Genomic DNA, 12,097 nt, shown 5'->3' on the forward strand with positions numbered 1-12,097 from the left:
CATGAAACATAATAATATCCGTATCATAGGAATTCCAGAAGGAGAAGAGAAGAGCAAGGAATAGAAAACCTCTTTGAAAAACTAATGATAGAAAACTTCCCTAACATGAAGAGAGAAAGAATCATGCAAGTCCAGGAAGCACAGAGGGTCCCAATGAAGATGAACCCCAACAGGCCCACTTCAAGACACATCATAATTAAAATGCCAACATTCAAAGACAAAGAGAGAATCCTAAAAGCAGCAAGAGAGAAACAACTAATAACATACAAGGGAGCTCCAATAAGGCTATCATCAGATTTCTCAGCAGAAACACTACAAGCCAGAAGGGAATGGCAAAATATATTCCAAGTAATGAAAAACAAAGACCTACAACCAAGAATACTCTACCCAGCAAGGCTCTCATTCAAAATGGAAGGTGAAATAAGGAGTTTCCAAGACAAAAGAAGGCTAAAAGAATACATCTCCACCAAACCAGCATTGCAAGAGACACTAAAGGGTCTGCTTTAAGAAGATGAAGAAACAGAGAGAGACAGAGAGGAACACGAGTACAAAGGGGGAAAATGACAATGAATAAGTACTGAAAGAAAGAAGGAACTTCTACCATTTGCAACAACATGATTGGAACTAGAGAGAATAATGCTTAGCGAAATAAGCCAGGCAACAAAAGAAAATTACCTTATGCTATCACCTGTTACAGGAAACTAATGAACAACACAAACAAAGGAGCAAAATTGAACCAGAGGTGTGTAAACAAGGAATAAACTAACAGTAACAAAGGGGGAGGTGGGAGGGAGAGAAGTGGTAAGAAGGGGAAGGGTCTAGTCAAAGAACATGTATAAATGACCCATGGACATGGACAACTGGGTGGAGACTGAATGTGGCAGAAGGTGGGGCAGGGTGCAGGGAAGCAACAGGGGGAAAAAAGTGAGACAACTGTAATGGAAAAACAAACAGAAAAATTTTTAGTGGGGGGAAAAATAAAAATATAAAGAATAGAAATGCAAGTTCAGTGAATATTATAAGGACAAGGATTTTCCTTCACACTGTATATATTTTCTCCCTATCTGATCCCTCCAGAATTTGGCATTCTAAAGAAGTAAGTAAAGACCTAAGTTTCTTTGCATAAAACTAATAAGATCAGTTATTGATAGAGGTTGTTTTTTTTTTTTTTTTTTAACTAAGACTTTGACTGGAATGTCATGCCTAAAGGAGACATGCTTGGGCTTTGGTTGTTACCAAAAAGCCCTGAGCAACTGGGACTGACTTTCAAAGGTAATAAAAGTCCACGAGATAAAAGTCCTGGTACCTTGGATGGATGAGCGGTCCATAGCAATCTTTCCAGGGAAGGAATGAAGGTTGTCCTGAAAGATGGCTAGAAGGGATCTTAAGGCACAATGGAAAACCAGGAGGACCTGGAAAAGACAGGTGTTTACAGGCAAGGCTGAATGCCAGGTATGTGGCTCAGCTTCTGTGCCCTGAAGGGCCAACTGAAGGTCACCCTAAATGTTCCTTGCGTAAGTTCCAGCAAAGCAGAACTAAAGATCATAAGTGATCATTTGCTGCTCTTGTTGCGTTTATGCAAATGAACAGGATAAATTAAAAATGAACTTAATGCAGTCCCTTTAATGACAAGGAGGGTAATCTTAGGGAGAAAAATCACGATTCAAGGAAGATCACAATGCCCAGTGGTAGACTATAAAGTAGTGCAGCTAACTGTCTTTAAAATTTCTTTTCATTTAAAATTTGTTTTCATTTGAAAGTTAAACTGTGTCTGTGGCATTATCAAAGATGTTTAATATACAGGCAAGAAGAATGTCAAATGCCTTGCAACTGGATGTCTTTCCGATAAGACAGTCCTACAGATTTAGAGACTTGTATGTGGGTTATGTTACATAAATTAACATGTGTTTTCTGTTTTCAAAGGGCATAAGCCTACGATCTCATTACCTGAGTGATTGTCTGTACGTATAGGCCTCACTTAAAATCCTGTCTGCATTGCTACCTCCTGAGACTCAATGGTTTGACTGAACTAAGTGGCTGGGTTGGTGAAGAACGGGGTGGTCTGTGGGCTTCACTTTAAAACTGGTTTCTCTTTTCTATCCTAATGGCTTGGACAGAAAGAGCCCAGAGGCCTGAGAGGGGGGAAACCTAAAATATTTCCCTCAGTCCAAACTAGGTATAATGGGCAAAAGCGTTTTGGACAGGTGAGATGTACCTGGCATACCTTCCTGCAAAGAAGCCCTTCTTTTCCCTAATGTGGGACATTGAAAAATTAATACCTGTCTTTTGTCATCTAGTGGTTACGGATTGAATGATGTCCTTTAACCCTGTTGCCCCCAGAATACAACAAGGATGCCAGCCTGTTAAACCAAGCATGCTGTTGTCCAGAGACAGCCAACCAACCTGGAGTCTGCACGATCCTTCCCCTTGTGGGAAGTCCACCCTCCCCTCCACACCCCCACTCTTATTTGGGATTTCTTGACCCAAGGGTAGGTAGGACGACAACCATGTCCAGCTTGAAGCAGCTAGAGGAGCTCGAGACCTTCGTCCATTGTCCTTTATAAGATTGTAAAGGGTCTTAAGTCCGAGAGGGAGGGATTGTTATTTTTTATTGTTAAAATATTTAACTAATTAATTAATTATTTAAAAAAAAAAGAAGAATATATGAAAGGGTGAGGCAGGAGAGCTTGTATGTACGACCCATGGGCATGGACTTGGAGAGGGGATTGTTGGGGAAGGGGGTTGCTGGGCGGAGGGGAGCAAAGGGGAAAAAATTGGAACTATTGTAACAATATAATCAATAAAATATACTTAAAAAAAAACAGTATGGTATTGGTTAAAAAACAAAACAAAACAAAACAGGCCAATAGGACAGAATTGAGAACCCAAAAATAAAAGCACATATATATGGGCAAATAATTTTGAGAGAGGAGCCAAAAACATAAAATAGAGAAAAGAAAGCCCCTTTAATAAATGGTGTTGGGAAAATTGGAAAGCCATATGCAAAAGAATGAAACTAGACTAATTTGTTCTTATGTACAAAAATTATTTCTAAGTGGATCACAACCCTAAATACAAGATCAGAAACAATAAATTATATAGAAGAAAACTTAGGTACTAAACTTATGAACATTGGTCTTAGGGAAGATTTTATGAATTAGACCCTAAAGGTATAGGAAATAAAGGCAAAAGTAAATGAATGGGGCTATATCAAACTAAAATGCTTCTACAGAGAAGATGAAGCTACCAACAAAACAAAAAGGCAAACAACTAAATGGGAGAAGAAATTTGCAAAGAACAGCTTCAAGAAAGGGTTAATTTCCAAAATACATAAAGAACTCATATACCTCAACACCAAGGAAAAAAATAACCCAATTAAAAATGCACAAAGGACCTGAACAGACTTCACTGCTAAGAAGACGTACAAATGACCAACAGATATATGAAGAGATGCTTAACTTCACTAGATATTAGGGAAATGCAAATCAAAACCACAATGAGATACCACCACACACCTGTTATAATGGCTATTATCAACAAGACAAGTAATACAAGTAATAAGTGCTGGAGAGGTTGTGGAGAAAAAGGAACCCTCATTCACTGCTGGTGAGAAGGTAAACTGGTATGAACATTATGGAAAACTGTATGGAGGTTCCTCAAAAAATTAAAAATAGAGTTACCATATAATATATCAGTTCCACTCCTAGGTTATCTACCTGAAAAATTTGAAAACATTTATTCACAAAGATATATGCACCCGTATGCTGACTGCAGCATTATTCATGGTGCCCAAGACATGGAAATAACCAAAGTGTCCTATAGATGATTGTATAAAGAAGATGTGGTACATATATGCAATGGAATATCACTCAGCCATAAGAAAATAAAATACTGCCATTTGTGACCACATGGATGGACCTCAATTGAGGATAAGTGAAATAAGTCAGTTAACAAAATCTAAGATTTCTATGATTTCACTCATGTGAAATATAAGACTGAAACTCATAGACACAGACAACAGTATGGTGGTTGGCAGAGGGGAGAGGGGTAGGGGATATTGTAAAGGGTAATGGGACTAAATATTTGGTGACTGAAGATGATTTGACTTTTGGTGGTGAGCACACAATGCAATATACAGATTGTCCATCATAGAAATGTACACATGAAGCCTATATAATCTTACTAACCAATGTCACACCAATAAATTTAATTAATTAAAAAAAGAACAGTTAATAAAGGCCACAGCTTTTTGGTTCAGTTAAAAAAAATAAAATTATGGGATTTTCATTCCAGATATATTTTTATGCATACATTCTGGTAAAAAAAAAAAGGTGGGTGTATGAGTATATTCACAAACAGATTAATTTTCTAAAAATAGGATCATATTTCAGTGCGACATTTAAAATATGAAAATTAATTTTATGCAAATTTTGGAGAAAAAAATAAGCAAAAGAAATGGAGAGAATTGCTTAGTTTAGATAAATGTTTTCTTACTTAAACCTTATTATTCCTAAGGTATTTCTCTAATATGAAAAGGTATGGAAAAATTAAGAGGTTAGAATCTATTTTATTTAACTTTCGTTTTGATATAAAGCAATGTATATTAATCTGCTTTGAAGGCAAAGAATGTTAGTATTCTCATTCTTGTTACCTCCTTATTCTTTCATATTTGCTTAGTTTATTGCTATTGTTACATTATCAAAGATATAGCATTTACTTTTTTTTCTGTAATTATAATTATTAATTACCACGCTTATTTAGTCTGTATTTAAAGGAATTCTAAGATTATGATTTCTGTATCTTACCTTCTCCGTTTCTGAGTTCTTTATTTTGATTCATTCTTAGCTGGTTGGAGTTTACCATGAAGAAGTTTTTTCAAAAAGCGCCATATTTTGTCATCATATTTTCTATGTTTGGCATGTTTGTGAATCATGGTCATGGTCTTTATATTTGAAGGACAACTTGGCTGTGTACTGTATTCTATTCTTATATCTTGTTTGTCTTCTTAAGGACTGTCTTCTGGTGTTGAACATTGCTGTTGAGAAATCTGAATCTTGCTTAATTTCTTCTTCGTTTACTTCCTGAATACTTGTAGATTTTTTAAAATTTGAGGTTCAACACCTTAATTAGGATGTCTCTTGATTTTTTTAAATTAGTTTTTTTGAAACTAATCCCTTTGTAAGCTGAAAGTTCTCCTTTCAGATAAGTATTAACATACTACATTTTAAAATAAAATTTTATTCACTTGGTAGTATTCTATATTCTGTTATGTTTCAGAAACATTATCTTATTTTGGATTGTTTTTATCTTACACATTTACTATCTTCCCTCATATTCTTTTCAAAGAAATATTTTCAACTACAGTTGACTTCTCACATTAGTCTAATCTTTGGTGTTTTTCTTATGCATTGGCTATTTTTATCTCAAGCTTTTCTTTTGTTTTGAGCTAAACTATGTTTGTAATGATATTATTTGGTCTTTGGGTTTTTCTTAGGTTGTCTAGCTCCTTGTTTTTTTAAAATATGTTTTTTAAGTTAGTGTAAGGACTCATAGGATATTTTCTTGTGATAGATTACCTTCCAGATTGGGTTTTCTGCTTTTTCTCCCTTTTATGTTGTGATTGTTTTTTTTCTTTTCTGTAATATGTTTGTGTAATCTCTGTACTTTTCCTGCCATGTAACTAGGCCTTCATGTGGCAACCGTAACCTGATGTTCTGTTTTCTCTGATGTGATGGGAATATATCTCCCTTTGCATGTTATATTCACTTCACATGTTATCTATAACTTGTGTTCCCCCAAAGAGCGATAATATGAGAGCAGGCCTTTTTTTCCCTCCATACTTACATATAGTCAGAGGGAGAGGGAGAAAGTGGAGAATTCGTCTAGAATGATATGTGTCTTTGTTGTTCTGAAATGTTTTTTAGAATGAACTCTAAAACAGAACATTTCTAGTGGCAGTTATATACTGTTACTATAGCAGGATTGTGTTGGGATTCAGATTGTTCCCAGATCTGGAATCTCAGTGTGTGTCAGAAAGTTAGCTATAGTTGTTTACTTCCTCTATTTTACCCATCTCTCATCAGCAATTTCTACTCTAAGAGAAAAAAAAAACTTCTAAGTATATTACAAACATATATTTTTTTGCCATTCATATGGCTCTAGAAAACCTACCTGATGCAGGGTTACCTGTTTTCTGACATAGTTTCTGCACCATCAGTATTTGTTGGGATTATTAGTAGTTTAGTGTTCTCATACCAAGAGTATAGAAAGTGAGTCAATCCTGTCTTTTAAAAATAATGTATAACATAGAGCCATAAAAAAATATATGATAGCTATATTTGATCATGATTTATATATTTTACGTAGCTATACTCTTTTTTTTCTAGGTATTATATGCATTTATTTCTTCATAGCTCTCTAGTTGTATATTGTATTAACTTTCAGGATTTTGTGCTAAATAATTTATAGATTACAATTACATACTAATTTTGTTATTTCTTTTTGGGGGGGTTGGGAGGGGGAGAGAGAAAGAGATAGAGAAACATCAGTGTGTGAGAAATAAATCAATCAGTTGCCTCTTACATGCCCCCAACTGGGGACCTGGCCCACAATGCAGGCATGTGCCCTGACTGGGAATTGAATCAGCAACCTTAAGGTTTGCAGGTTGGCACTCAATCCACTGAGCCACACCAGCCAGGGCAAATTTTGTTATTTCTTTTTTTTTTTTTAAGTATATTTTATTGATTATATTGTTACAGTAGTCCCAATTATTTTCCCCTTTGCTCCCCTCCGGCCAGTATCCCCCTTCCCTGAGCAATCCCACTTCCCTAGTTCATGTCCATGGGTTGTGCATATAAATTCGTTGGCTTCACCCTTTCCTATATTATTCTTAACTTCCCCCTGTCTATTTTGTACCTACCAATTATGCTTCTTAATCTCTGCACCATTTCCCCATTTCTTCCCCTTCTCCTTCTCAGCTGATAACCCCTCCAAATGGTCCCCATACCTATGATTCTGTTCCTATTCTAGTTTGCTTAGTTGGATTTTGTTTTTATTTTTTAGATTCAGTTGTTGATAGTTGTGAGTTTGTTGTCATTTTAGTGTTCATAGTTTTGATCTTCTTTTTCTTAAAGAACTCCCTTTAACATTTCATATAATAATGGCTTGCTGATGATGAACTCTTAGCTTTACCTTGTCTGGGAAGCACTTCATCTGCCCTTCCATTATAAACTATAGCTTTTCTGGATAGAGTAATCTTGGTTGTTTGTTATTTCTTAATGACTTTGGTTATTGTAATATTTTGGCGGTTTTTTAAAATGGGAACTATATGAGAATTTATAGATAAATGGAATTAAAGATTAACATGTATGATACTTCAAGATTATTTTCAGAAGTAATAAATTATATAGCCCTTACCAAAACTGAAAGCAAGTTTAAAAAAGTAAAAAGCAAAATAATTTAGACATGGGGACTGAATTATAATAATGTCTAAATGCAATATTCTCATTGTAAACTTATGCTTTATTTTTAATTTCATAATTATTTTTATATTTTTGTATATATCAAATCTGAATTTTTACAAAACAGACTTGAACATGATTCTACTGATTGTTGAATAAATGAATAGATGGATACATCCATACTGACAATTTTTCCTGATGTAAAGATCTCTGTCTCTAACTTTATTTTAAAATTTGAATCTTTTTTACATTCAGGAGAAGTGTTACAAATGGAAGATGACCTGGTGATCTCATTTCAGTTAATGCTATGTGTCCTCGACTACTTTATCAAACTTTCACCTCCTGCATTGCTCAAAGAACCATATAGTAAGTATTTTCAATATTCAGTGCTCCTTATACTTCACTCAGCAGTTGCTTATTGAATGTCTAATGTGTCCAAAAAGTGGTTTTAGAGACTAGGGTATGATAATAAATAAATCAGACATGGAGTCTGTCCTCAAGTCATTAATAAGTTATAGAAGGAAGGATTAAGACAAGTAAGCAAAGAGTATATGGTAGAAAGTGGCCTGGGCTAAAATACCAACAAATGCTACAGAAGTTCAGAAGATGAGAAACTTTTCCCAGTGGGGAAGAGCAAGGAAGACCATATAAAAGAGGTGATATTTGAATGGAATAAAAAGAGTAGTTAGGATTTGAGTGTTGTGGTAACTTGGAGGGAGGGCATTTCCAGTAAAGAGAAAATCAAGAGCCAAGGCACAGATATGATTGAAACTGCATGGGAAAGTGGTTCATTCTGCAGGAACAAATTAAATTTTTATCACTGGATGCTATAATGATTATGTGACTAATTTTTGTGTGTGTATGAACCGTGTTTATTTTATTTTGGTGAGTGATGAGATTGGAAATGTATTATAAGTAAGAGTAGCTACTGCTAAAATAATTAGATATCATTAAAGAAAGATGAGCATATTGCTCTCAGAATGGAATTGTTTGCTCTGGTGGCATCATGAGTAGGATTTCAATATCAATTATTGTACTACAGAAAAATGTAAACTTAGACTAAACTGATTCCTTGGCTCCAAAAATGGTGAAAGTATTGGGTTGGCCAAAAAGCCTGTTTAGTTTTTTCTGTAAAAAGAAAAAATGACATTTTTCATTTTCACAAATAACTATTGATTTGAATGTTTTGAGTATGTCAGTTATCTCCTACTTTTGGCCTCTAGTGGGCAGAGGCCAGGGGTTCTGCTAAACATCTTCCAGTGCATAAGGCAGCCCCACAGCAAAGAATTACTTGGCCAAAATGTCAATAGTGCCAAGAAACTTTGCAAACCACTTTTGATACTTTTGATCAGTCACAGCACCTTCTCCATACACTTCAAAATTCCTTTTCTGTGATTCAGTTGTGTTTTTCCCTTTCTTGAAATAATGAAGAATAATATGCTGAAAATGTTGCATATCTTCTTCCATATTCAATATTAAAATGGCTGCACAAAATTTCATCAATTTTGATTTTTTTTTTTAACGCATGCTGATATGACAGCTATCACGACACAATCTAACAGAATTGTTTCTAATTAAGTTAAAGACAACTAAGCACTACTAGAACCATCATACAGAAAAAACTAAATGAACTTTTCGGCCAACCCGTATTAATAATACTAAAAGTAATGTACGACAGATCAAAACATGAAAGCATCAAAGTGTTAAGTGGCTGAAAGCTGAAGCCTAATTAATTTTTGTGAACAATAACTTCATGGAAAAATGAAATCTGGAACAGAATTTTGAAAAATTGTTGAACATGGGTTGACAGAAAAGGCAGTCATTTAGCAGAAACCACATGCAAAACAGAGGGAGAAAAATAGAATACAATATATTTCAAAATTTTATGAATTAAAAAAAATTCTTTATATGCTTTTTCCTCAACATTTTCAATGTTACAGTGTTAATAAGTTCATATAGGATGTTACTTTAGGTTCATAGGCTTTGTTCTTTTGGATAATTGCAATGTACATTTAATTCTCTAAGTGCTGTGTTAAAAAGAAACCAGGATGAGGTCCTGAACTGACTATGATGCACTTTTAATTACCTTTTTATTATGGAGAATTTCAAATGAATGCAAAAACAGATAGTAGTATAATACTCCTTTATGTGTTTATCACCTGTCTTCAACATATAACTTACGGTCAACCTGCAACCCCATCCTACTGTCCAGTTCTATCAGTTATTTTATTTTGAAGCATCCTTTTGCATACTGTTTTATCCTTGTAAATTTTAGTATGTACCTTTCTAAAAGATAGTCTTTTTAAAAAACATAATGACAGTACCATTATATCACACCTAAAAATCAATTAATAGTGATTCCTTAATACCATTAAATATTTAGTAAGTTCGTATTTTTGGTTGTCTTATAAAAGTAATTAATATTTTTTTACAGTTTGGCTAAATGAGAATCTAAATGAGATCTGTACTTTGTAATTTTTGATATGTTTTTAAGAGTTTTAAAAAAGTTCCTCTATCTTTCTTTTCTTTTTCATTGCAATTTATTTATTAAATAATCAAGGTGGTTTGTCCTGTTATGTTTCTTATGGTTTAATTTTTCACTGATTGCATCCTCTGATATAGTTTAACATGTTCTTCTATCCTCTCAATTTCTTGTAAATTATTGGTTGGTCCTGTAGTCATCTACAGTCTCTTTAATAGCTGAATCCATGTTCATTTTGAATTGGAAATGCTCAGAATAATCCTGGGGACTTTTTAGAAAGCACAGTTTATCATCATATTATTATATCTATATACTTATCTTTTAAAAACATCTTAATTTACTATGGTATTTGTGAAAAAAATTAAAATTTACTTATTTTTATACTGTCTTGAAGACAAATCCATAAACACCAACTTATTATTTTTAAGACACTTTAAAAAATAGAAAATATTTTCCCCCTTGTAGACTGAGTAGAATAATTTAGAATTACTTTATAACTTTGGTGTTTTCCTTGCCTTCATATTTGGTTTTAAGTATTTTACTGTTTCTTTTTGGACTAGCTGGGGATAAAAGAACATAGGGGGATGACAAAAACTATTATCAGTATATAACTTAAAATAGACAGAACTGTTAGCCTTTAAGTGAAACGTAATAATTAAAAGTAGCATAATATTACAGGTTTTTATGACCTTCCTAGTTATAATTAAAATATTTCATTATTTTTTACAGTGAAATTTGCATTTGTTCTTATCTAATTTACCATTTTTACAGAAACAGCTGTAATACCTATTAATGGTTCACCTCGAACACCAAGGCGAGGCCAGAACAGGAGTGCACGGATAGCAAAACAACTAGAAAACGATACAAAAATTATTGAAGTTCTCTGTAAAGAACATGAATGTAATATAGATGAGGTAATTTAACTTCATGATTTCTTTAAAATAGTTAAAGTAGATTTAGATATAAGTTCTTTCTGTGTATACCTTTTTGTAATTTTTTTGTAATTAGTAACCCTTTTTCAATAGCAAAATGTTGTTTTTTTTAACTTAATTTTCATACTCATTTACTTTGATTTTAAAGAGATCAGCTGGAAGGAGAAAGGGGGAGAATGGGGGGAAAGGTGCCAGGATTAAAAAGCATAATTGATATGTGCAATATAGACAGGTGGATGTTAAGAATAGTATGGGAAATGGAGAAGCTAGATAACTTACATGCACAACCCATAGACATGAACTAAGGGAGAGGATTGCTGGAAGGAAAGGGGTTACAGAGAGGAGGGAGGCAAAGGGGGGAAAATTGGGACAACTGTAATAACATAATCAATAAAATATACTTAAAAAATAGAGTATCTCCTTCACTCTGGAATTATCGATATGTGAACTGTTAAGGCAGCAGTTTTCAAATGTATTTGTTCTTTGATTGCTCTGTGATTACTGATACCCATAATGTTTAAAATACTCTGCTATAAAAGCCCTAGTGTTTTTGGTTTAGTGATAAGTAATATCAGCATTAAATTTCTGTTCAGTCTCCTGTAATTACTGTCTTTCTAGATATTACATCAGATATTAATGACTGATAAAGAATACATATAAATGCCCAGCAATTGCTTATCTTGTTCACAGAATCTGGACTGTTGGAATTAGAAGGATTCTTACAAATAATATACTCTATTTTCTTTTAATAATGAGTAAACAGGCTTCTGGAGACTGATAGCTAATTACTTAGCAGCCTAGACTTTGGGACATCTGCTACCAGTGCTCCTGTCACTATACTATGCTCTTTCTCTCATAGATTATTATTTTGCCCACAATTCACTACCAAGAGATAGCTGTATGAAACGTTGTACTTATTGAAATTTCTCTGTGAACTCTGGGAAGAAAAGGGGTATTTTCTCAAAAATCTAGTTTAAAAAGTGTTGGAATGATTTATCAAGATGTCAGGCTTTTAGCACTGTGACTTTTGTTAATTTCAACAAATACATAGATATAGACATATAGGTATGATGTATCAACTTTCTATATGTATTTACTTTTCTAGAATCACAGATTATCTTTGCTAATAAGCTGACAAATGTAGTTGAAATATTTTATTTTACTCCGGTCTATTACTTAGTCAGTTTTCTATTTCCTGGTTCTTGATTCTCTGAATTTCAGAA

At 33.7% G+C, this 12,097-nt stretch overlaps 1 protein-coding gene across 1 annotated transcript in view; it reads left to right on the plus strand.

The window, feature by feature from the left end:
- RB1 (RB transcriptional corepressor 1) overlaps window positions 1-12,097 on the plus strand; it is a 239,554-nt gene that overhangs the window by 79,160 nt on the left and 148,297 nt on the right. The window contains exons 7-8 of the mRNA XM_090258651.1: window positions 7,716-7,826; window positions 10,714-10,856. Of these exons, the coding sequence (XP_090114777.1) occupies window positions 7,716-7,826; window positions 10,714-10,856 (254 nt within the window). The remainder of the gene's footprint in view (window positions 1-7,715; window positions 7,827-10,713; window positions 10,857-12,097) is intronic.

Source organism: Furipterus horrens, unplaced genomic scaffold, assembly GCF_987537825.1.
Source record: "Furipterus horrens unplaced genomic scaffold, mFurHor1.1.pri manual_scaffold_12, whole genome shotgun sequence".
NCBI lineage: Eukaryota > Metazoa > Chordata > Mammalia > Chiroptera > Furipteridae > Furipterus > Furipterus horrens.